The sequence below is a fragment of the Bubalus bubalis genome, chromosome 13, assembly GCF_019923935.1.
Source record: "Bubalus bubalis isolate 160015118507 breed Murrah chromosome 13, NDDB_SH_1, whole genome shotgun sequence".
Taxonomy (NCBI): Eukaryota; Metazoa; Chordata; class Mammalia; order Artiodactyla; family Bovidae; genus Bubalus; species Bubalus bubalis.
The window spans coordinates 70,566,919-70,589,645 of record NC_059169.1 but is presented as its reverse complement, the minus strand read 5'-3'; the positions used below and the strand labels follow the sequence as shown (position 1 = coordinate 70,589,645).

Here is a 22,727-nt window from a genome sequence, read left to right as displayed (position 1 = left end):
TGGTGCTCGTTGTCTGGGATAAACTCCTCAGCGCCTGGTTTCCTCGAATGTAAAATGGGGATGACTCTGGCTGTAGTGGGGCAGCTGTGAAATGCCTGCTGCCTGACAGGCAGCCCTCGGTCAAGGGCAGTGAGCCGCACGGGGCGGGACAGCGCGGAAGGGGACAGCTGGGAACGTGGGGCCTCCGGGCAGCCCGGTGCTTTCCTTGTTTGGAGCGGTGACAAGAACACAGGGGCGGGACACGCAGAGAGAGATGAAACCGACCAAGGAGCATGTGGCACCTTTTCATTTAGTCAGTCTTTATTTAAATGTGTGCTTTTGAAATGGCTTATTAAATATGACCTTTTCGAAACTCAAATCTCACAATATTTACAGTGACTTTTATGCAAACGTACTTTAACCGTGAGCTTTTGGCTCCCTCTTTCTCACGTTAATAATTTACAAATTTGTATCACAGCAAAACCCCAGCTACTTCATTTATACGGGGGTTTGCTAGGAAAGAGCTAATTCAAGCTCAGAGGAAATACAATATGTTTTACTTATCAAAAAAAGAATTCTAACAAGGCTTTGCTTTCCACTTGAAAGTACATGTCCCATGATGTGTGGGACAGTATTTAAGCAAAGAAATAAATTTCCAATAGTGCTGGGCCTTCTTTCTTTTTTTTTTTTTTAATATTTACACTCATCTCTTTTAAACAAACAAAACCAGAAAAGTCAGATTCAAAGAGACTCTGGACTGTCAGGGAATGTTATAAAAATAATCTGACCTCAGCGATGCAAGATTGAAGGCCATCAGATGGTCCAGCACTGGTCAGGGCTGCTACAAGAAGCTCCCGCAGACCCAATAGCATCTGCCTCAGAATTCAACGCTGGGGCTGGGGGCGGGGATAAACGTAGCCAAGAAGGATCAAACCACGCCAGGTGATGCTTCAGATGCTAAATCTACAAGAGCATGGATCCTGGAGAGGGATCTTCCCCTCTCTGGCTGGAGAAATATCTGGTTCAAGAACACAGTACCCTACATTGTAAAAAGTGAAGATTCCTATGGAAGGCACTAATTCATGATCTGGAAACAGAATCATTAAAAAAAAATACAGACTAACAATTGTACCTTTAATGTCTCGTAAATATAGCCTTAAAATTCCATTTTGTCCACTTGTTGTCTGAAAACAAACCGTGACCTTTATTTTAAGAAAACACAAATTAATTCCTAAATCATCCTAGTATGCAAGAGAGTATTTGAGACCAACATTTTTACAGAAACCTTTTCAGTGAAGAATCTGATGTAAAATTACAATGACAGATCAGAAATTAGAGTGAAAATTTTTTTTAGTCCTTTGAGGATGGTTCATGCATGTAATCATTTGTCCTTCCAACTGCAGTGTTCCCTTATGTATAAGTGGTCTAAAGCCCTGTGTGACCCTCTGGACCTGTGGTTTTACACACACTAGGCATCTCGATGCAATGATTCTTACTCTGAAAAACACTTTCACCATAAAACTTCTTTTCCAAATTAAGAAGTATGGAAAAAAAAAAGAAGCATGAATGAAATATTCCAAATATTCACTAACCCTATAGAAGTCTGTGAAACAGCAATTACTTCTGCTAGAGCTGTGGTTCTTAACCGTCTGTTACAAGTTTTCAAGTGAGCAGGTCCAACCCGGTGGGTCCTCCATGCCTGTGATCCTTGTTAGACCACCCTGCTTATACCTAGTTGGTTCCATACTGACCTGGTCAGAGTAGGGTGTGTGTGTGTGTGTGTGTGTACCATGAGTCAGGTGTGCAGAGGAGATTCATTGAGATGGAATGTGAGGTCATAAGCAGAAAGGAGGGTATCAGTTTCCTAGGAAGTTAAGAATGAATGATTATGGTTAAAAGATGTGGGCAGGGAATAGAATGTAGAATGGCTGAAAATACTGGATCTTACTTTCTTAGTGCCTTAAGAAATTTGTGGGTCCAGCTGCAGATGGGCAAAACAGTTTTGTGCATCTTGCCCCAACTCCCAGTTCTCCTCTGAGAATTTAATCCTCTTTGAGGACTGGGTGACATCCACCCTTTGAGTTCCCAGTACTTGGTGGCTTGTGGTGACTGAGGGCTCATCTGCAAGCCCACAGCCTTGCTGCCTTTCACTAAGAAAGGGTTAAAGTTGCTTTCATCAATTTCCCAATACAATGGCTCTGATTTCATATAAATAATCACAGGTTAAAATGAATATATTATTCTAAATTAATTTTTTTTCATTCAAATGATTATGTTCCACCTACCCTGAATGACAGATTGAGGAAAAACAGGCACCTCCACAGCCTTCCCAAGAATGGCTACTTTTTGAAATAACACTTGTCACACGAACTGAATAAACGAGGCGGTGACGTGGCAGGAAACTCGGTGGGACTTCAAGGGGCCACCTTCTTCAGGTCACGAATCTGTTTAATCAGGTAGTTCTTCTCATCAGTGAACTGCTCGTCGTCGGTCCTTTCTTTTTGGAAGTTGCTCAGAAACTCGATGAGTTTGGGTTGGTTTTTCAGAAGAATCTCCACAATAGGCTGTGTTTTGTGAGGACTGGCCACAAACACCTGAGGCATGAGAAACACACCTAGGTCAATGGACGCACACCTAGGAACACGGTCCCTCCCGCGTCTCATTCGGTACTTGGGTTATTGAACACAGAAAGCCCGCGATTTTACTCCCTTTTAGAAGAAAATCATGGTATAGGTGACATGAGTCCATGCATCAGATTTTCTCTTTCTTCTTTGGTGGATTGTATGTTCCTTGGATTTTGTCCATTTCATCTAGGTTACCTCATTTATTGATGTACAATTATTTGTAGTATTCTCTTATGATCTTTTATTTCTATAAGGAGGTTGAATCAGGAACCAAAAACCTCTCAACAAAAGTCCAGACAGAACCAGATGATTTCACAGTAAATTCTACACATTTTAAAACGATCGCCAGTCCAGGTTCAATGCATGATACTGGTTGCTCGGGGCTGGTGCACTGGGACGACCCAGAGGGATGGTACGGGGAGGGAGGAGGGAGAGGGGTTCGGGATGGGGAACACGTGTATACCTGTGGCGGATTCATGTTGATGTATGGCAAAACCAATACAATATTGTAAAGTAATTAACCTCCAATTAAAATAAATAAATTTATTTTAAAAAAAGAAAAATCAACACCAATCTACTTCAAATTCTTCCAGAAAATAAAAGAGAAGGGAATAATTCCTAACTCGTTATATGAGGTTAGCATTACTCTGTTACCAAAGCCAGACAAAACTACCACAAGAAAATTACAGACCAATATCCTTTTGAATGAAGATACAAAAATCCTCAACAAAAAACAAGCAAATGAAGTCCAGAATAATAGCAAAAGGATTACACACTATGACCAAGTGGGAGTTATCCCAGAAATACAAGCATGGCTCAACATAATGAAATCAATCAATGTAATACACCAGATGTACTGGACTGAACTGCATCCTCTCCAAAGATGAATGTTCAAGCCCCAACCCTCGGTACCTGTGAATATGACCTTATTTGGAAGAAGAGATGTAATCAAATTAAGATGAGTTCATACTGGGCTAGACTGGGCCTGAACCCCACTATTAATACCAGTATCCTTAGAGGAAGAGGAAATTTTGGACACAGAAACACACAAACATATGCAGAGGAAAATGCCATGTGAAGATGGAGACAGACAGAAATGCTGCAAAATCAGCTTTACTTCAGACACAATGAATAAACTTGAATTAAAAAGAAAAACAAAAAAGATGGAGACAGAGACTGGGGTTATGCATCTATAAGGCAAGGAGTGCCAAGGACTGCTGGCAACCACCAGAAGTTAGGAGAGAGGCATAGATTTTCCCTGAAAGCTCTAAAAGGAAACAAGCTTGCTGACACCTTGATTTTGGACTTTTAGTCGACAGAATGCAGAGACAACGACTTTCTGTTGTTTTAGGACACTTAGCCTATGGTACTTCATTAAAGCAGCTCTAGGAAGTCAATATGACACATAAGTACATTGAAAGAAAAACATATGATCATTTTAACTCATGCAGAAAAAGTATTTGACAAACTCCAATACCTTTTCATGATAATTTAAAAAAAGCAAACACTCAACATGAGACAGCTGGAAATCCACATGCAAAAAAAAAAAAAAATTAAGTTGGACCCTTATTTCACACCATAAACAAATATTAACTCAAATTGATCAAAGACCTAAATATAAGAGCTAATAAAACTTTTAGAGGAAAATTTATGGGTACATCTTCATGACCTTGGATTTAACAGTGTTTTCATAGCTACATCAAAAGCAAGAGCAAGAAAAGAAAAAAATGGGTAAAGCAAACTTCATCAAAATTTAAAACATTTGTGCATCAAAGGATACTATCAAGAGAGTGAAAAGACAACATAAAAATTGTTAGAAAATATTTACAAATCGTATATATGACCAGTGTCTATTATCCAGAATATATAAAGAATTCTTCCAATGCAACAACAAAAATACACACAATGCTTTTTAAATAAGGGGAAAAGGACTTGAGTGGACATTTCCCCAAAGAAAATATATAAATTATCAATATGAATGTGAAAAAAAAGTGTGACATCATTAGATCACTAGGAAACACAAATGGAAACCGCAACGTGACTAGTGCCTGCTGTGTGCTCAGTCGCTCAGTCGTGTCCAACTCTTTGCGACTCCATGGACTGTAGCCCACCAGGCTCTTCTGTCCATGGGATTCTCCAAGCAAGAATACTGGAGTGGGTTACCACTTATTCTTCCAGAGTATCTCCCCAACCCAGGGATCGAACCCATGTCCCCTGTATTGACAGGCAGATTCTCTGCTGCTGAGCCACCCGGGAAGCCCATTTTTTCTGTGCATATGGCTAAATGTAATAATTGAGACAAAACTGGGCTTCCCAGGTGGTGCTACTGGTAAGGAACCCATCTGCCAATGCAGGAAAGCAGGAGACAGGGGTTCAATCCTTGGGTCCGCAAGATCCCCTGGAGGAGGGCATGGCAACTCACACCTGTATTCTTGCCTGGAGAATCCCATGGACAGAGGAGCCTGGGACTACAGTCCATAGGGTTGCGAAGAGTTGGACACGACTGAAGCGACTTCTCACTCAAGCACCACACATATGCTCAAGTTCCAGCAGCTCTGAGAGTGGTGAGCCAAAAGGCACTGACCACCCCCATCCTCTACATGGCTTAGTAGAAAGTGGCAGTCTGGTCCTTCGCTATTAAGGAGGCTAACAGGGAAAGGAAAGAGATACCAGCTCATAGTGGATTCCTAAATTCATATTGGGTGCATCTCTGGAAGAGGCAGGATCATAGAGACAAAGGTCTCCTAAACCTAGTATCCTGGAATTACACTTAAAAAAAAAATACTGCATGCTTATTTATTTTTTCTTGGAGTATAATTGCTTTACAATGTTTTATTATTTCTGCTGTTCATGAATCAGCTCTATGTATAAATACATCCATCCATCCACACCCTCTTGAGCCTCCCTTCCACCTTGTCCAGATTTCTTTCATTTTAATCGAACTGTAACTTTTAAACATTTTTAAATTTTTATTTATTTACTTGGCTGTGCTGGGTCTTAGTTGCCACGTGTGGCATCTTTGATTTTTGTTGTGGCACGTGGGACCTTTAGTTCTTTAGTTGTGGCGTGTGAACTCTTAGTTGCGGCATATGGGATCTAGTTCCCCGACCAGGGATCGAACCCGGGCCCAGGGCACTGAGAGCCTGCAGTCTCAGCCACTGAACCACCAGGCTGAACCACTTCATTTTGCAAGTGAAGAAACAGATCCGAAGGGATTTGCCCAAAGTCACTGATGGCAACTGGGCCACAATAAACACCCAGGTCTCTTGTGTTCCAGCCAGTCCTTTCCCATCATACAATCTTGTTTGTCAATAGCAGAGAAAACATGAAATGGCATCTCATTCAAGTCCTTGGATGATTCAAGCAAGCTAATGAAAACTGGCCATTAATAATCTGGTGAAGACATTTTTAGACCACATTTTCTGTATCTTATGGGAGGTACTTGGGGAAAGAGACTATTAATAAAGAACTGTGAAAAAACTGAAAAACAAACAAACAAACCTGAAAAATAACTTTCTTTTTCTAAATAACAAAATATTATTTTTGGCAAGTAAACAATTCAGTGTGCACTTCAGTGGGAGGAGGAAAGTCAGGGTCCGGGGCACGTCCAGTTTACACACATGCAAGTAAACAAGTGGCCAACTACTTTTAAATGTGCCTACTCTGTCCAATAATGAGACGATCCAAATTCTGACCTCACAGGGTGGAAGTAGGTTATTTCTATTTTGCCACCCACTGAATACTTCTATAATACTGCATTTTGGAACAAAATTATATGAAGCATGTTTTTACCTACGATGGCATAGTAAAACTCTGTGGGAGCTGGGATGACAAACAGTGGCAAGCCTGTAATTCCTCAGTCAGAAAGGAAGGATCTTAAAAGAGTCTGTCATTTTACACTGTGCAGGCATTTTCCTGTCCTACAAGAGCCTATTTTTATGCCATCCAATTTGTGCTTATTCCTTATGAAATAATACAAACACAGAGAAGAGCACAGCAGTAACACTGCAGATTTCAAGTTCCCACCGTCAGCTCTATCATTTTTGCTATATGTGCCTTCAGAATCTGAATAAAATAAAACATTACAGACAAAATTAAAGGCCATCAGCCACTTCTTGATGTCATTCTCTTTCCTGACGTCATTCTCCCTCCGGTGAGGTGACTGCTATCCTGAATTTGCTATTTATCATTTCCATGCAGGTTTTTAGACACTAACTACATACGTATGAATCTATACATAGTATAGTTTTTCATGCTTTTATTTTTTATTTATTTTTTTTTTTTAAAGTTTATTTTATTGAAGGATAGTTGATTTATAATGTTAGGTTAATTTATGCTATTCAGCAAAGTGACTCAGTTATACATAAGTACACATTACTTTTCATATTTTTTTCCATTATAGTTTTGTTTTTTTTTTTGTTTTTTTTTTGTTTTTTTAATTTTATTTTATTTTTAAACTTTACATAACTGTATTAGATTTGCCAAATATCAAAATGAATCCGCCACAGGTATACATGTGTTCCCCATCCTGAACCCTCCTCCCTCCTCCCTCCCCATTCCATCCCTCTGGGTCGTCCCAGTGCACCAGCCCCAAGCATCCAGTATCGTGCATCGAACCTGGACTGGCAACTCATTTCATACATGATATTTACATGTTTCAATGCCATTCTCCCAAATCTTCCCACCCTCTCCCTCTCCCACAGAGTCCATAAGACTGTTCTCTACATCAGTGTCTCTTTTGCTGTCTCGTACACAGGGTTATTGTTACCATCTTTCTAAATTCCATATATATGCGTTAGTATACTGTATTGGTGTTTTTCTTTCTGGCTTACTTCACTCTGTATAATAGGCTCCAGTTTCATCCACCTCATTAGAACTGATTCAAATGTATTCTTTTTAATGGCTGAATAATACTCCATTGTGTATATGTACCACAGCTTTCTTATCCATTCATCTGCTGATGGACATCTAGGTTGCTTCCATGTCCTGGCTATTATAAACAGTGCTGCGATGAACATTGGGGTACTCGTGTCTCTTTCCCTTCTGGTTTTCTCAGTGTGTATGCCCAGCAGTGGGATTGCTGGATCATAAGGCATGTCTATTTCCAGTTTTTTAAGGAATCTCCACTTTAAACTTTAAATAAATAAAATCCTTTTAATACTTGCTTAATTCCACTCAATGTTTCTGAGACTTACCTACATTGATCCCATATAACTCTATTAATTTTAACCCATTACTATATGCTATTAGATAAACATATCACAATTTATTGTCCTAGATTTCTGAAGATACCCATTTTTTTTTATTTTGCAACATGCTAAACAATGTGCAATACACATTTTGGTACAGAATTCCTTATGCCTGTGAGCAAGACTGTCCAGGAAATGAGATTTTAGGAATGAAGAGAATGGACACTTTCAGTACTTTATTTTGCTAAACTGCTCTCCCAAGTACTTGTATTAATACTAATTTACAGTGTACAAAGCTAGTGTTCCCCCAGCCTTACCACAGTTTGCTATTGTCAGACCTAAACAGTTTTGGCAATATGAAAAATGTAACGTGACATCTCATTGATATTTTAATGGCCATTTCTATGATTGCCACTGAGATGAGCATCTTTACTTATTTGTTGGCCAATCAGGTTTCCCCTTTATTTGTTGGCCAATCAGGTTTCCCCTGGAGAAGGAAAGGGCAACCCACTCCAGTGTTCTTGCCTGGGAAATCCCACGAACAGAGGAGCCTGGCAGGCTACGGCCCATGGGGTCACAGTGTCCAACACGACTGACTGACTAAACAAAAACAACAAAAACAGGTTTCCTCGTTTGTAAGTTACCAACTTGTATCCTTTGCCCATTTTTCTATTTAACTGTTTGCCTTTTTCTAAATGATTTGTCAACTCTATGTGTCACATTCTGTCCTGTTCTCTCACTTTGTTTATGATGTCTTTTCAAATAGGTGTTAAATTTAAATGTCAAATATTCTTTCCTTTTATGCTTTGTGATTTCAAATTCTTTTTAAAAATTCTTCCTTCCCCAACGTCATAAAAGGTTTATTTTTTCTTTTAAAAGTTAAAAGATGTTTTGCTTTTCAAGTGTAGATCTCTACTGATAATTTATTTCTGAATATAGTGGATGGGAGTTTTCTATATTAATAATCCCTTATCCTAAGAACCATACACAGAAGAACTATACAAAAAAGGTCTTCATGACCCAGATAACCATGATAGTGTGATCACTCACCTAGAGCGCGATATCCTGGAGTGTGAAGTCAAGTGGACCTTAGGAAGCATCACTATGAACAAAGCTAGTGGATGTGATAGAATTCCAGTTGAGCTGTTTCAACTCCTAAAAGATGATGTTGTGAAAGTGCTGCACTTAATATGCCAGCAAATTTGGAAAACTCAGCAGTGGCCACAAGACTGGAAAAGGTCAGTTTTCATTCCAATCCCAAAGAAAGGCAATGCCAAAGAATGTTCAAACTACAGCACAGATGCACTCATCTCACACACTAGTAAAGTAATGCTCAATTCTCCAAGCCAGGCTTCAGCAGTACATGAACCGTGAACTTCAGATGTTCAAGCTGGATTTACAAAAGGCAGAGGAACCAGAGATCAAATTGCCAACATCCACTGGATCATCAAAAAAGCAAAGGAGTTCCAGAAAAACATCTACTTCTGCTTTATTGACTATGCCAAAGCCTTTGACTGTGTGGATTACAACAAACTGTGGAAAATTCTGAAAGAGATGGGAATACCAGACCACTTGACCTGCCTCCTGAGAAATCTGTATACAGGTTAAGAAGCAACAGTTAGAACTGGACATGGAACAACAGACTGGTTCCAAATTGGGAAAGGAGTACATCAAGGCTGCATCTTGTCACCCTGCTTATTTAACTTATATGCAGAGTTCATCATGCCAAATGCTGGGCTGGATGAAGCACAAGTTGGGATCAAGATTGCCGGGAGAAATATCAATAACCTCAGATATGCAAATGATACCATCCTTATGGCAGAAAGCAAAGAAGAACTAAAGAGCCTCTTGATGAAAGTGAAAGAGGAGAGTGAAAAAGTAGGCTTAAAACTCAACATTCAGAAAACTAAGATCATGGCATCTGGTCCCATCAGTTCATGGGGAAACAATGGAAACAGTGACAATTTTTGGGGGGCTCCAAAATCACTGCAGATGGTGAGTGCAGCCATGACATTAAAAGACGCTTGTTCTTTTGAAGAAAAGCTATGACCAACCTAGACAGCATATTAAAAAGCAGAGACATTACTCTAACAACAAAGGTCCATCTAATCAAAGCTCTGGTTTTTCCAGTAGTCATGTATGGATCTAAGAGTTGGACTATAAAGAAAGCTGAGCACCGAAGAATTTATGCTTTTGAACTTGGTGTTGGAAAAGACTCTTGAGAGTCCCTTGGACTGAAAAAAGATCAACCCAGTCAATCATAAAGGAAATAAAAATAAAATTAAATTAAAAAAAAAAAAAAAAGGAAATCAGTCCTGAATATTCACTGGAAGGACTGATGCTCAAAAGCTGAAACCCCAATACTTTGGCCACCTGATGTGAAGAACTGACTCGTTTGAAAAAACCCTGATTCTGGGAAAGATTGAAGACAGGAGAAGGGGACAACAGAAGACGAGATGGTTGGATGGCATCACTGACTCAATAGACATGAGTTTGAGTAAGCTCTAGGAGTTGGTGATGGACAGGGAAGCCTGGCGTGCTGCAGTCCATTGGGTCACAAAGAGTCAACATGACTGAGCGACTGAACTGAACTAAGAAACAGTAACCCCTTCTTTAATGATTTATAATTTCTCCACTACCAAATATCAAATTTTCATATTTGCACAGGCTCATTTCTGGGCTTTACTCTGTTTTGTTGCTCTATTTATCTGTCTCCATGCCAATACAGTATTATTTCCATTTATGATAAATCCAGAGGAAGTCTTAATATATAGTTGGGTGGATTTCTCTACCTTGTTTTCTTTGAAAATTGTCACAGATAATCCCAGGCCATTGCTCTATCATACAAATTTTAGAATCAGCTAGTCAAGTTCCAGAAAAAGACTTGCTAGGATTCTGAATGCAATTAAATAGAATTTATAAATTAATATGGGATTCGAATGGCTCTAGTGGTTTTTTGCACAATAAAGATCTGATGGCTTGAAAAATGAACTAAAATTTTTTTTTACCTTTCAAAGCAACAATTACGCACCTTAAAAATTGCTGTGTCTCTAACTTATATATATAAATTCAATCACAGAATATACCTTACAAAGATTTTAAAAAGAAAAAGAGTTGAAACTCTCTCCACCCTTAATTCTATTCTAGATACTGATCCTAAGAAAATAATCCTTAAATTGGAAACAAATTAGCTCGAAACATAAAATGCTCATTGTAGCCTCAAATTGAAAATAGCCTAACTATAAACAATATGGGAATATTTAAGTAAACTAAATATACTCAGTGAAAAACTATGATACCAGTAAAACTATTGACTCTTTTAAAAAGCTATATATAACAACAATGAATTAGTGTTCACATATGGTATAGTATTAAGTGATAAAATTAGTGTATCAATACTGTGTACAATGTGAATTCAGCTGCAGAAAAAAACGTTTACATACGTGCACAGGAAAATAAAATTTACTAAAATCTTTACAAGAGTTAAGTCACAGTTAGTGCATTATAGATTAGATTTCTCTCACCTACCCTACTTTTATTTTTTTTAATTTATTTTAAAAAAGATTTGACTTCCCTGGTGACTCAGATGGTAAAGCATCTGCCTACAATGCGGGAGATCCAGGTTCAATCCCTGGGTTGGGAAGATCTTCTGGAGAAGGAAATGGCAACCCACTCCAGTACTCTCCCCTGGAGAATCCCATGGACGGAGGAGCCTGGTAGGCTACATACAGTCCATGGGGTCACAAAGAGTCGGACATGACTGAGTGACGTCACTTTCTTTTCACTCTTTTAAAAAGATTTTATGTATTTATTTTGGGGTGTGCTGGGTCTTCACTGCTGCACATGGGCTTTTGCAAGTCACAGTGAGCTGGGGCTACTCTCTAGCTGTGGTGCACGGCCTTCTCACTGCAGGGGCTTCTCCTTTTGTGGAGCGCGAGCTCTAGGGCGTCCTGGCTGGCGCACAGGCTTAGCTGCTCCACGGCATGTGAGATCTTCCCGACCTGGGATTGAACCCACAGCCCCTGCATTGGCAGGTGGATTCTTAACCACTGGACCACCAGGGAAGCTCCTACTCTACTTTTAAACAAATCTACTGCTTAAAGTTTCTAGGAGATGATTTTATTACTCTTACATCACAGAAAAAATATTCGAAAAAGCAGGTATTATATAGACTAGTGTTCTTTTAAAATGCATTAAAATATTTCTAAGCTAGGAATGAGTAGTACACTGTGTTTCTTTCGGTTTCATTTAAAGTTCAAAGGAACATTTAAAGCAGAAATGAAACATTCAAATTCTGACACTCAGGGTTTGGGTTTTAGCTCAATCACTGATTATCTTAGTAACTCCTGGGAAACAGTATCCACCTATTTTCTTACTGAAAAAGATGCAAATATTTCGAGATACAGATTCGTCAGCAAATCTTTTTGAAACAAATAGGCATCCACTCAAATAACTCTAGAATTTCACCTAAGTCATGCAAAACCTACAGATTGCTTAGTTCATGTTCTCTCGAGTCAAAAGGAAGATCCAAAATGGGATTTTGCCATTTGAAACTGGAAAAGGAATGTCCACATTATTTCTGCAGGGTGCTGTTTACCTTAAAGACGTGAAAGGCTTCAAACTGGATGTTGGGGCTTTTATCCCGGAGGAGGTTCATCGTCAGTTTGAGGTTCTCTGGCTTGCTGATGTACTTGGTCATGATGGTAAAGTTGTGCCGGTCCAGGATCAGTTCACCTAGCAGCTACAGAAAAACACAAAATCAAAGTAGAATCTGAGAGTCCTCTTATTCAAAATATATCCCACTCCTTTCTCACCAGAAAACAAAATGTAAGTTATGAATGTTGATGAGAAAAAAAAAAATCAGAGTCCTAAAGTGCATCTTAAAGCACAGGCATGGAGGCTGTAGTTATCCTTGTTATTTTTAAACTTTTCATACCGTCCTGCTAAAGTCAGTGCTTAATGCATTTCTGAGTCTTTTGTTTTTCTTTAATGCCATTCACTGTTGCAGCTTAAAAAAAAGCTCTTTCAGGCTTCCCTAGTGGTCCAGTGGTTAAGGATCCACCTTGCAAAGCAGGGGACACCGGGTCCATCCTTGGTCCGGGAAGATCCCACATGCGCAGGGGCAACTATGTCCTCACACCTTAGAGCCTGTGCTCTGCATCAAGAGAAGCCACTGTGATGAGAAGGCCGCCTACTGCAACTAGAGAGCAGCTCCCACTCGCCACAGCTAGAGAAACGCAGCAACGAAGACCCAGTGCAGACAAACAAAAGCTCTCTCTGCAGCTTTCATCAAGACTTAGCCAGAAATTAGTTTATAATTTTTATCCCTGGCTTTAATGTGATTCTCACTAACGTATTGCTCCTTAGGCACCGAGATAGGAAAGAATAATAAAACTGACTCAACAATGATACCTCCCTTATCTGAATAAATATACTTTGGTAGTTTACTGGAAAAACAGACTATATTAAGTGACTCTTACCTTCTCCCTAAATCTTATGACAAAACCTAATATAGAGCCAGAAAAAAAAAATTCATTGACCCTGAGTCCGTATGAAATTTAATACGTATAGCAAGTTTTTATCAAACAGTAAAATAGAACATTTTCTGGGGACAATAATTCCTAAAATGCAGCACTACTCCATGTTATGAATTGCAGGGTTTTGTCCCTGTAAATCTATATGTTGGAATCATAATCCCCAGCGCAATGGTATTAGGAAGTGGGGCCTTGGGCAGGTCAACAGGACATGAAGGTGGAGCCACCATGCATGGGTTTGGTGCTCCTACACAAGCGACCCCGGGAGCTTTCTTGCTGCTGGCCCCTTGATCTCAGACTTCCTAGCATCCACACTGTGAGAAATAAATGTGCGTTCTTTAAGTCACCCAGTCTATGGTATTTTTGTTACAGCAGCCCAAACAGACTGCTGCTGCTGCTGCTAAGTCGCTTCAGTCGTGTCCGATTCTGCGACCCCATAGATGGCAGCCCACCAGGCTCCCCCGTCCCTGGGATTCTCCAGGCAAGAACGCTGGAGTGGGTTGCCATTTCCTTCTCCAATGCATGAAAGTGAAAAGTGAAAGTGAAGTCGCTCAGTCATGTCTGACTCTTAGTGACCCCATGGACTGCAACCTACCAGGCTCCCCTGTCCATGGGATTGTCCAGGCAAGAGTACTGGAGTGGAGAGCCATTGCCTTCTCCAAACAGACTAAGACACTTCAAAACAAATGCCAAAAGCGAGAATAGTTGCAGACCCTCTGGCAGGAAATAGCTGAACTTTTGTTTTCACCATAGGGACAGCAAAACTAAGACTCAGTGCAGTCAAATAAACAAATAAAAATATTTTTTAAAAATCCAAAACAAAACCCACTGTGACTGGACTCATTGCTACTGCATCCCTCCCTCCACCACCTCACTTATTTTTTCTCATTCTTCTGCTTCTGTGGCATAACTCCCCTTGCTCCAATTTCCCCCCAGCTTTAGCAAGGTGTAATTGACAAAACTGTATACATTTAAAATGTACATCATGAAGATTTGATACGAGTACATACTGTGAAATATTTTCCACAATCAATTGAATTAACACATCCATCACCTCATGTAGTTACCCTTTCCTCTTTTTGTGGTGAGACTAGTTAAGATCCACTCTCAGCAACTTTCAAGCATACACTACAATATTACTATGAATTTTTTTTTTTTTTTTTTGGCTGCAAGCATGGCATGTGAGATCACAGTTCCTCGCCAGGGATGGAACCTGCACCCCTTGCGTTGAAAACTTGGGGTCCTAACCATTGGACCACAAGGGAAGTCCTATAATACAGTATTAATAACTATAGCCATCATGCTGTACATTAGATCTTCAGAATTCATTCATCTTATAACCAGAAGCGTGTACCCTTGGACCCACATCTTCCATCCCCCTGCCCCTTACCCTATAACCACCATTCTACCTTCTGTTTCTATAGCTCAACCTCAAGTTTTTCCTCAGCTGAATCTCCTCTCCTGCCTTTGTGCTCTTTGCTTTTTCCTAGTTGTACTTACTCTGCTTTTCAGAACAGAGTTACTTGTAAACTTATCTAGAATACAAGCTTCACAAGGGCATGTGTCAAATCCTGCTCACGTTAGGAGCCTTGACAACCTGTGTGAGGTGTGTGGATACTGTTGGGGAAATAAAGTCCAAACAACACAGAATCCTCTCCACAAAGTGTAGAAAAGAAAGAAAGCAGTTTTATTACTGAATATGTGTATCCAGAGCATGACACTATAGGCACTCTACACAGAAGACATTACAAAGACATACAATCCTGCCTCATTTATATAGGCAGTTATAATCCAGTACATATATATATATATACTCTGGTCACTCCACTACAAGAGACCTTCCCTGGTGGCTCAGACAGTAAAGAATCTGCCTGCAATTTAGGAGACCTGAGTTCGATCCCTGGGTCGGGAAGATTCCCCTGGAGAAGGAAATGGCAACCCGCTCCAGTATTCTTGCCTGGAAAATCCCATGGACAGAGGAGCCTGGCAGGCTACATACAGTCCACGGGGTCACAAACAGTCAGACACAACTGAGCGACTTCACTTTCCTTTCTTTCCCCTATAAGAGGGCTTGACAGCACTCTTTCCTAGTCCACTCTGAATTCACCCGGCCATGGAAGTAGCCATTTGTTTTACCTAGCTGCCTTTATCCAACTAATGAAGAGGATAATAAATCTTTTCTTATCGCTCTGACAAGCAAATGGTTACAGCTTGGAGAGCAGGACCAAGGTTAAATTCTCCAGTGATGGAGAGGCAGGAGTGCTATCTTCCTAAACGTTCACATTCCAGGGGGATGGCTCCCAGACTCTCAAAAAAATTATGCTTGGTTGTAAAACTGACAAGAAGCTTCTAAAGATATATATACAGATATTCATACATATATATTTATCTGAATATATACCCACACATATGGGTTTCCCTGGTGTCTCAGTGGTGAAGAATCTGCCTGCAGTGCAGGAGATGCAGGTTCCATCCCGGGGTTGGGAAGATACTCTGGAGAGGGAATGGCAACCCACTCCAGTATTCTTGCTGGAGAATTCCATGGACAGAGGAGCCTGGCAGGCTACATGGGGTCACAAAGAGTCGGACACGACTGAGTGACTAACACACACGGTCATAACATAGAAAATACTTCTCAAGTTACAAAAAAAGAGAATACTTTTTCTGTATTTACTTGCCCACTGTTTTTTGGTTTGTTTTTTGGTGGTGCCGAATGGCTTGAGGGATCTTAGTTCCCTGACCAGAGATCAAACGCCTGACCCTGCAGCGGAAGCTCAGAGTCCTAACCACTGGACCACCGGAGAAGTTCCTACTCGTCCACTACTAAACCAGTCGTTTAGGAACAAGAATGTCAACTTCTGGAGACTCTAACTTAAAGAAATTTGACATTACCTTCAAAGATTGTCTCTTAGTCACATAATTCTCCGACTGAAGCAGTTTCTCATAGTCTTCAAAAATCTAATGAAAAGAAAAGAAATATTAAGAATGTAAACCCAGCAGTGATTTCTCTGCATTAAGTCTGTTTGCTTCTGAAGTAAATCCCCAGTCCTTCAGCCCAGCCCAGCGGTTGTGCTGTTTATCTCTGGGCGGATTGCCTTTGTCCATGGGGAAGCTTCCCCGTTTCTCCATCCTCACTTACTCATAGAGATACTGGGGGACGACGAGGCGGGTGACACCAGAGACATGCTTCCCTCTGTTTTATTTTAGTTATTCAAATTAGAAATTGAGTAGGAAAATGGAGTAATTGAGTCCTCCCAATAAATTACTTTGACTAAAACACCTATTTTATTTTTGGCTGTGTGGGGTCTTCATTGCAGTGCATGGGCTCAGTAGTGTTGGAGCAGAGGCTTGATTGCCCCTCAGATGTGGGATCTTCCCACACCAGGGACGGAACCCATACTGCCTGCATGGGCAGGCAGATTCTTAACTCTAGAACACCAGGGAAGTCCTGAAGAAAGCATCTATTAACTCATCTAATGAGCTGCAGGATAACTCATTTTATGCCATTTTAAAGAAATGCATTGATGCGGTCTTGCTGGTAGCTATTAGTCTTTGGAAAATTTGAGAAAAGATTGAAGACACTTAGCAACTCATAAAAAATCAAACTGGCAAACTCACAGCATGAACAGGTAGAGGAATAGGGCCACTCTGCCACATGATGGCCGTGTGAATCCCAACTGGCCTCTTGGGAGCACTTCCACTCTCCCCAGAAGCTGGGGGACACTGGTGACGTGGCCCATTTCCTAGTGTGATTAGTCATCAAACACAGTCTAGGCCCTTCGGTTGAACACAGAGTTCTGGCAGCTGGGAAAGTCCAGTGTCAGCCTCTGGTCACACACAGGCACGCTCAGAGGCCACTGGGGTGGGAGGGCAAGCCTGGCAGAGAACTGAAGGCAAGAGAGTTTAGGGGCTGGGGAGGGTAGCAAAGGGTCCTTGGAAGACCAAATGCCAGGTATGAGTGATGAGGACAAGCTGTGCACACTGATGAGAATACCCAAGAGGAATTCAGAAACTGAGAAAACAAAATCATGGAGCTCACGTTAAAGTCACAGTAATTTTTTTTTTCTTTTACTTGAAGGACTTATTATTTATTCTGATTGTCATGGAACACAAGAAGGACTTTGTGGGTCACTAAATGTATCAGACAAACATCGTGGTAAATGTTACTTGTAACCATAAAATGTAAATACATGCATATAAGGTATTATTGACTCCCTAGGCTACCAGTTTGATTATTTTAGGTCGTATATCATGTTCTCCAGCTTCAGGTTTACTACTAAAGAAATAAGAAACTCAACAAGTAGGAAATGTTTAAGGAGCATGAGTTCTTGAAGCCAATGCTCAGGTCGGTGCAATAGGCTCAGTATCTGTGAGACTACTAAATTACGCAAGGTGTGACTATAAAGACAAATTTAGGTAAACAACCATCAAAGAGAATGAGCTTACGGTCTCTCAAATTGTTGCTTGTTATCCTTGAGTGCAAACTGCACAGCACATTATTTCACTCATTCTATAGAAAAAATGAGTAGTTGATACACAGGTTTTGTCATAAGCTATCTTTGTCCTCTTATTTTCATTTATTATAAATATTACATCTAATGAATTTGAAAAAACTATGCACTATCTCCATAGTGAAGGACAGGGAAGCCTGGTGCGTTGCAGTCTATGGGGTCACAAAGACTTGGACATTACTTAGTGACTGAACAACAATGAGTCTTTAACACTCCATCCAGCATCTACAGTTACTGAACAAACTATAATAGCAGTTTATTCCCTAAATTCAAAAATATATGAGTCTCTTCTGGTCTTGAAGCTTTTGGATACATCTGGCAGTAATCTTTTTCTCCCTTCATATTTTATGCTTTGATCAAAGATCTCCAATTGATTCCATGGATTTTCTCTTGATAATTTTAGGGTATGAAAATCACTTTTGATTTCATGATTACATTGATAATTCTTAATCTCAAAGGAAGAGCAGCAAACAATTTATGAAGAAGAAAACCATAGTTTAATTTCTATGATTTGGATGTGTGAAAACACAGGATATGGGTAGGGTATTCCATAACTTCCCAGAGTTATCTGTTTCCTTGTATCTTTTTGTGTGGCTAACTACAAAATTTTAAATTACACAGGGGCTTGCATTATGTTTAAACTGGACAATACTGGTCTAGAGCAGCTAAACTAACACTGCAACAAATCATGTGAAGTTTTGTCTCTAAGCCTGTGCTATGTTTTACTTTAATTCATGGCAAATAGATGGGGAAACAGTGGAAACAGTAGCTGACTTTATTTTTCTGGGCTCCAAAATCACAGCAGATGGTGACTACGGCCATGAAATTAAAAGATGCTTACTCCTTGGAAGGAAAGTTATGACCAACCTAGACAGCATATTAAAAAGCAGAGACATTACTTTGCCAACAAGGTCCATCTAGTCAAGGCTATGGTTTTTCCAGTGGTCATGTATGGATGTGAGAGTTGGACTATAAAAAGAGCTGAGCACCGAAGAAATGATGCTTTTGAGCTGTGGTGTTGGAGAAGACTCTTGAGAGTCCCTCGAACTGCAAGGAGATCCAACCAGTCCCATCCCAAAGGAGATCAGTCCTGGGTGTTCATTGGAAGGAATGATGTTGAAGCTGAAACTCCAATACTTTGGCCACCTGATGTGAAGAGCTGACGCAGTGGAAAAGACCCCGATGCTGGGAAAGATTGAGGGCAGGAGGAGAAGGGGACGACAGAGGATGAGATGGTTGGATGACATCACTGACTCGATGGACATGGGTTTGGGTAGACTCTGGCAGTTGGGGATGGACAGGGAGGCCTGGAGTGCTACAGTTCATGGGGTCGCAAAGAGTCGGACACGACTGAGAGACTGAACTGAACTGAACGGAATGCTGTTTCTATTGCTGATACACTTAGCAAAAGCATAGCAGCTCTTGGTTGGGTCTGTTTATTCAATGTTCATTTAACACCACCAAATATATGGTACTGAGTTAGGTATTAGGGATGTAAGTAATCATGATAAAAATTAATCCATGGTGCTATCCCCAAAACCTTAAATCTTGTCAAATTCCTACAACAACCCTATGAAGTAGCTATTACTAATATCCTCATTTTTTAGTAGGCACAGTAACTTGTTCAGAATCATAATTAGTAAGAGATTCAGCAGGATTCTGAAGCAAAGCAACTAGACATAAATCTGTACTGCATTCTGAACCCCTGTGTTTGACAGATAAGGTTCCTGCCTCCCAGGGAGCTTATGAACCAGACAAAAAGATATAAAGACACACCATAATAATATTATACAATGTGGAAAACGTGTGAGAAAGAAGGAGAATGGGAGGGAAAGAGAGAGAGTGTGTGTGTCTGTGTGTGTTTGGGGGTGAGGGGGTTAGGGTGTATGTTAGGGAAAGCTTCCTAGAAGAGTCACATGATGAAACCAAGCAGGACCCTGAGGGCAGTCCCAGGGACATACCTTCCCGAGTCTCCCACTTCTTGTTTCTAGGAAAGGTTTACCCTCCAAGGCCCAGGTTCCAAAGAGCAAATTTAATCAGAGAAGTAAGAAAATGCAGAAACAAAGAACAACAGTCAAGCCAGACAAAACAGTAATAGTTTAGCCAAAAACAAAGTCAGGGATCTTTAGTTCCTCCATAAAGTCTATAGATAATATCCTGAGTCATATCCTTGAGTTGTTTAAGAGAGACTGAAATCCCCACCAGGTGGAAGAAGTTAACTGTACACTGACCACAAGTATGGAGACCTCATACTGGTTGAAACGAAGGGGTTGATGAGGTTAACCTCTGATATACCACCATGTCACCTTACTACCAACCAGTCAGAAGACGGTCCACTCACAACCCTCACCCCTTCCTGGAAAACTATTCAGGATTTGAGTCTTTTGAGCATTTATTGCCTTGCAGTAAATGCTGGACTTTCCTTCACCACAACCCAGTGTCAGCAGACTGGCTTTGCTGAATGCTGGGTAAGTTTGGTTCAGCAACAATGATAGCTGATTATCAAAAGGATGAGATGGATTCACCCTTAGAGAAGGGAGCTGGAAGACAGATGTATATTTTGGTATTTCTACTAGTCAGGGAAACTAGTTATCAACCATGTAAAAGGATTCATTTTATTAACAGTGGGGTGCCCTATATGGCTTAGATGGTAAAGTATCTGGTACAATGCAGGAGACCTAAGTTCAATCCCTGGGTCAGGAAGATTCCCCTGGGGAAGTGAATGGCAACCCACTCCAGTATTCTGGGTCTTCCCTGGTGGCACGAGTGGTAAAGAACCCGCCTGCCAATGCAGGAGACGTACGAGACATGGGTTCGATCCCTGGGTGGGAAGATCCCCTGGAGAAGGGCATGGCAACCCACTCCAGTATTCCTGCCTGGAGAATCCCATGGAGAGAGGAGCCTGGTGGGCTACAGTCCATGGGTCGCACAGAGTCGGACATGACTGAAGGGACTTAGCACGTACATATGCACTGCCTCTTAAGGGCAACGTGGATGCTCTTAAGTCAAGGTCAAAGTGAGCTGGTGCTGGTTGTTTCCTGGAGCTCCAGAGCACAACAGGAAGAGATAAGAAAAACAAGGACGCCCTGATCTCCTGCTAGCCTCTATTTTTCATAGTTTCTTAATGATCTGACTTCCGGGTAATAAACCAAGCGGCTGGATGGTTGGTTTCAACTTCTCTCATAAATAGAAGTAAGTGCTAAGAGATCTAAGAAGGAGAGAGAGAAAGGAAGAATGAGATAGAGACTTAAAAATGACTTCTACTTACAGTGTCATAATTTTGTTCTAAGAAGTCTGCTACCAACACTTTATGTCTGGTTAGTAAATCCTAGAAAAAGAACAGTCAATGAAACAAAATTGTTATAGGTAATAAATTTTACAAATCTATTCTTTTCTTCTAAGATTTTCTAAGTCAATTAATTTGAAGCACAACAATTTCAGAATATTTTCATTTACATCCCAGAATTATTTCCATTTCTTAGTTTAAGGTGTGAAATACAATTTGTTTCATGGTAAAAACAACAAAGAGTGCTTTAAATTCGTATCATTGTTAGATTACAGAAATAATTTAACTAGTGAAACAAATGCCACCAAAGAGACAAACTTACATTATATTTCTTAAAGCCCATAACTATACATTGTAAATATGATACAATAAATATTCAAATAAAGCTTATGATGATCTTTTAAAATGTCATTAATAACTATTAAAAGCAAAAAACTCTGAATGGACTAAAACCGTATCTCACAAGGTAACAGATTTTCAATGATTGACCTTTAGTTTTCTTCTAAATCACTTTTGAAATGGAGGTGCCTAGGGTTCTCGGAAGCACAAGAACGACATTTAAAAAACTATATTTATTTTACTTATCTATTTGGCTGTACTGGGTCTTAGTTGTGGCACGTGGGATCTCTAGTTGCAGCACTCAAACCCTTAGTTATGGCATGTGGGATCTATTTCCCTGACCAGGGATGGAATCTGGGCCCCTGCATCGGAAGCATGGAGTCTCAGCCACTGGACCGCCAGGGAAGTCCCACAAGGGTGACATTTATCTCAGCACTGTCCTAGTCCTGCACTTGGGTTAGTGGGCTGTGAAGTGTTGTGCAGTTACTAAGCAGCACAACGCACCCTTTCAAAGTTGAGGACAAGCAGCCTGATCTAATTATAGACGTAACTCCCAGGAAACTGAACAAAAGCATAAAGGAAGGTTTGATTGGAAATCCACACCTAAATTATAACCTTAAGTCACCTTGATGTCAAAAGAAAACAAGCCCCAGCTAATCCTCTTGATGTGCTTAAAGGTTAAATGCCTTGCCTAGGTACTATGCAGAATTTAATTAAAAACAACATGAATTTTCAAGTTTCCAAAATAAATTCTTATGCTTTAATACATATTTAATTAAAACTTCTAATTTAATTAACAGTATATACAAGATACACAACATAACCTCACAGAGAAAAAGAAGGCAGCCACAACAGTAAAACTCACTTCTTTTTAAAACAATTTTTTAAATTGGAGGATAATAGCTTTACAACATTGTGCTGGTTTCTGCCGTACATCAACATGAACCAGTCGCAAGTATACATATGTCCCCTCTCTCCTGAACCTCCCTCCCATTTCCCATCCCATCCCACCCCTCCAGGCTGCCACTGAGTCCTGGGTTGTGAAACTCACTTATTTTTATTTCAATAAAAGGTTAAATATTTAAAGTACTTTGCACTACAGTTTTCTTTTTTAAAATTTTTATTGGCATATAATTGATTTATAATGCTGTGTCAGGTTCTGCTGTACAGCAGAGTGAATCAGTTATATATGTACACATATATCCACTCTCTGATTCTTTTCCCACATAGGTCACTACAGAGTACTGAGTAGAGTTCCCTGTGAT

General features: G+C 40.3%; 1 protein-coding gene across 8 annotated transcripts in view; it reads right to left on the bottom strand.

Annotated features, from left to right (window-relative positions):
- Nucleotides 1-271: 271 nt before the first annotated feature.
- The window catches only part of CAB39L (calcium binding protein 39 like), an 85,722-nt gene continuing 63,266 nt past the window's right edge, over nt 272-22,727 (bottom strand). For 7 of the 8 annotated variants that reach the window (XM_006063583.4, XM_006063587.4, XM_006063585.4 and 4 more), the window contains 4 exons: nt 21,106-21,165; nt 16,219-16,284; nt 12,390-12,533; nt 272-2,573 (listed from right to left, as the gene is read on the bottom strand). In XM_006063583.4, the coding sequence (XP_006063645.1) occupies nt 2,394-2,573; nt 12,390-12,533; nt 16,219-16,284; nt 21,106-21,165 (450 nt within the window). In that variant the 3' untranslated portion in view covers nt 272-2,393. The remainder of the gene's footprint in view (nt 2,574-12,389; nt 12,534-16,218; nt 16,285-21,105; nt 21,166-22,727) is intronic. The other variant, XM_044926970.2, reaches the window with a different exon arrangement.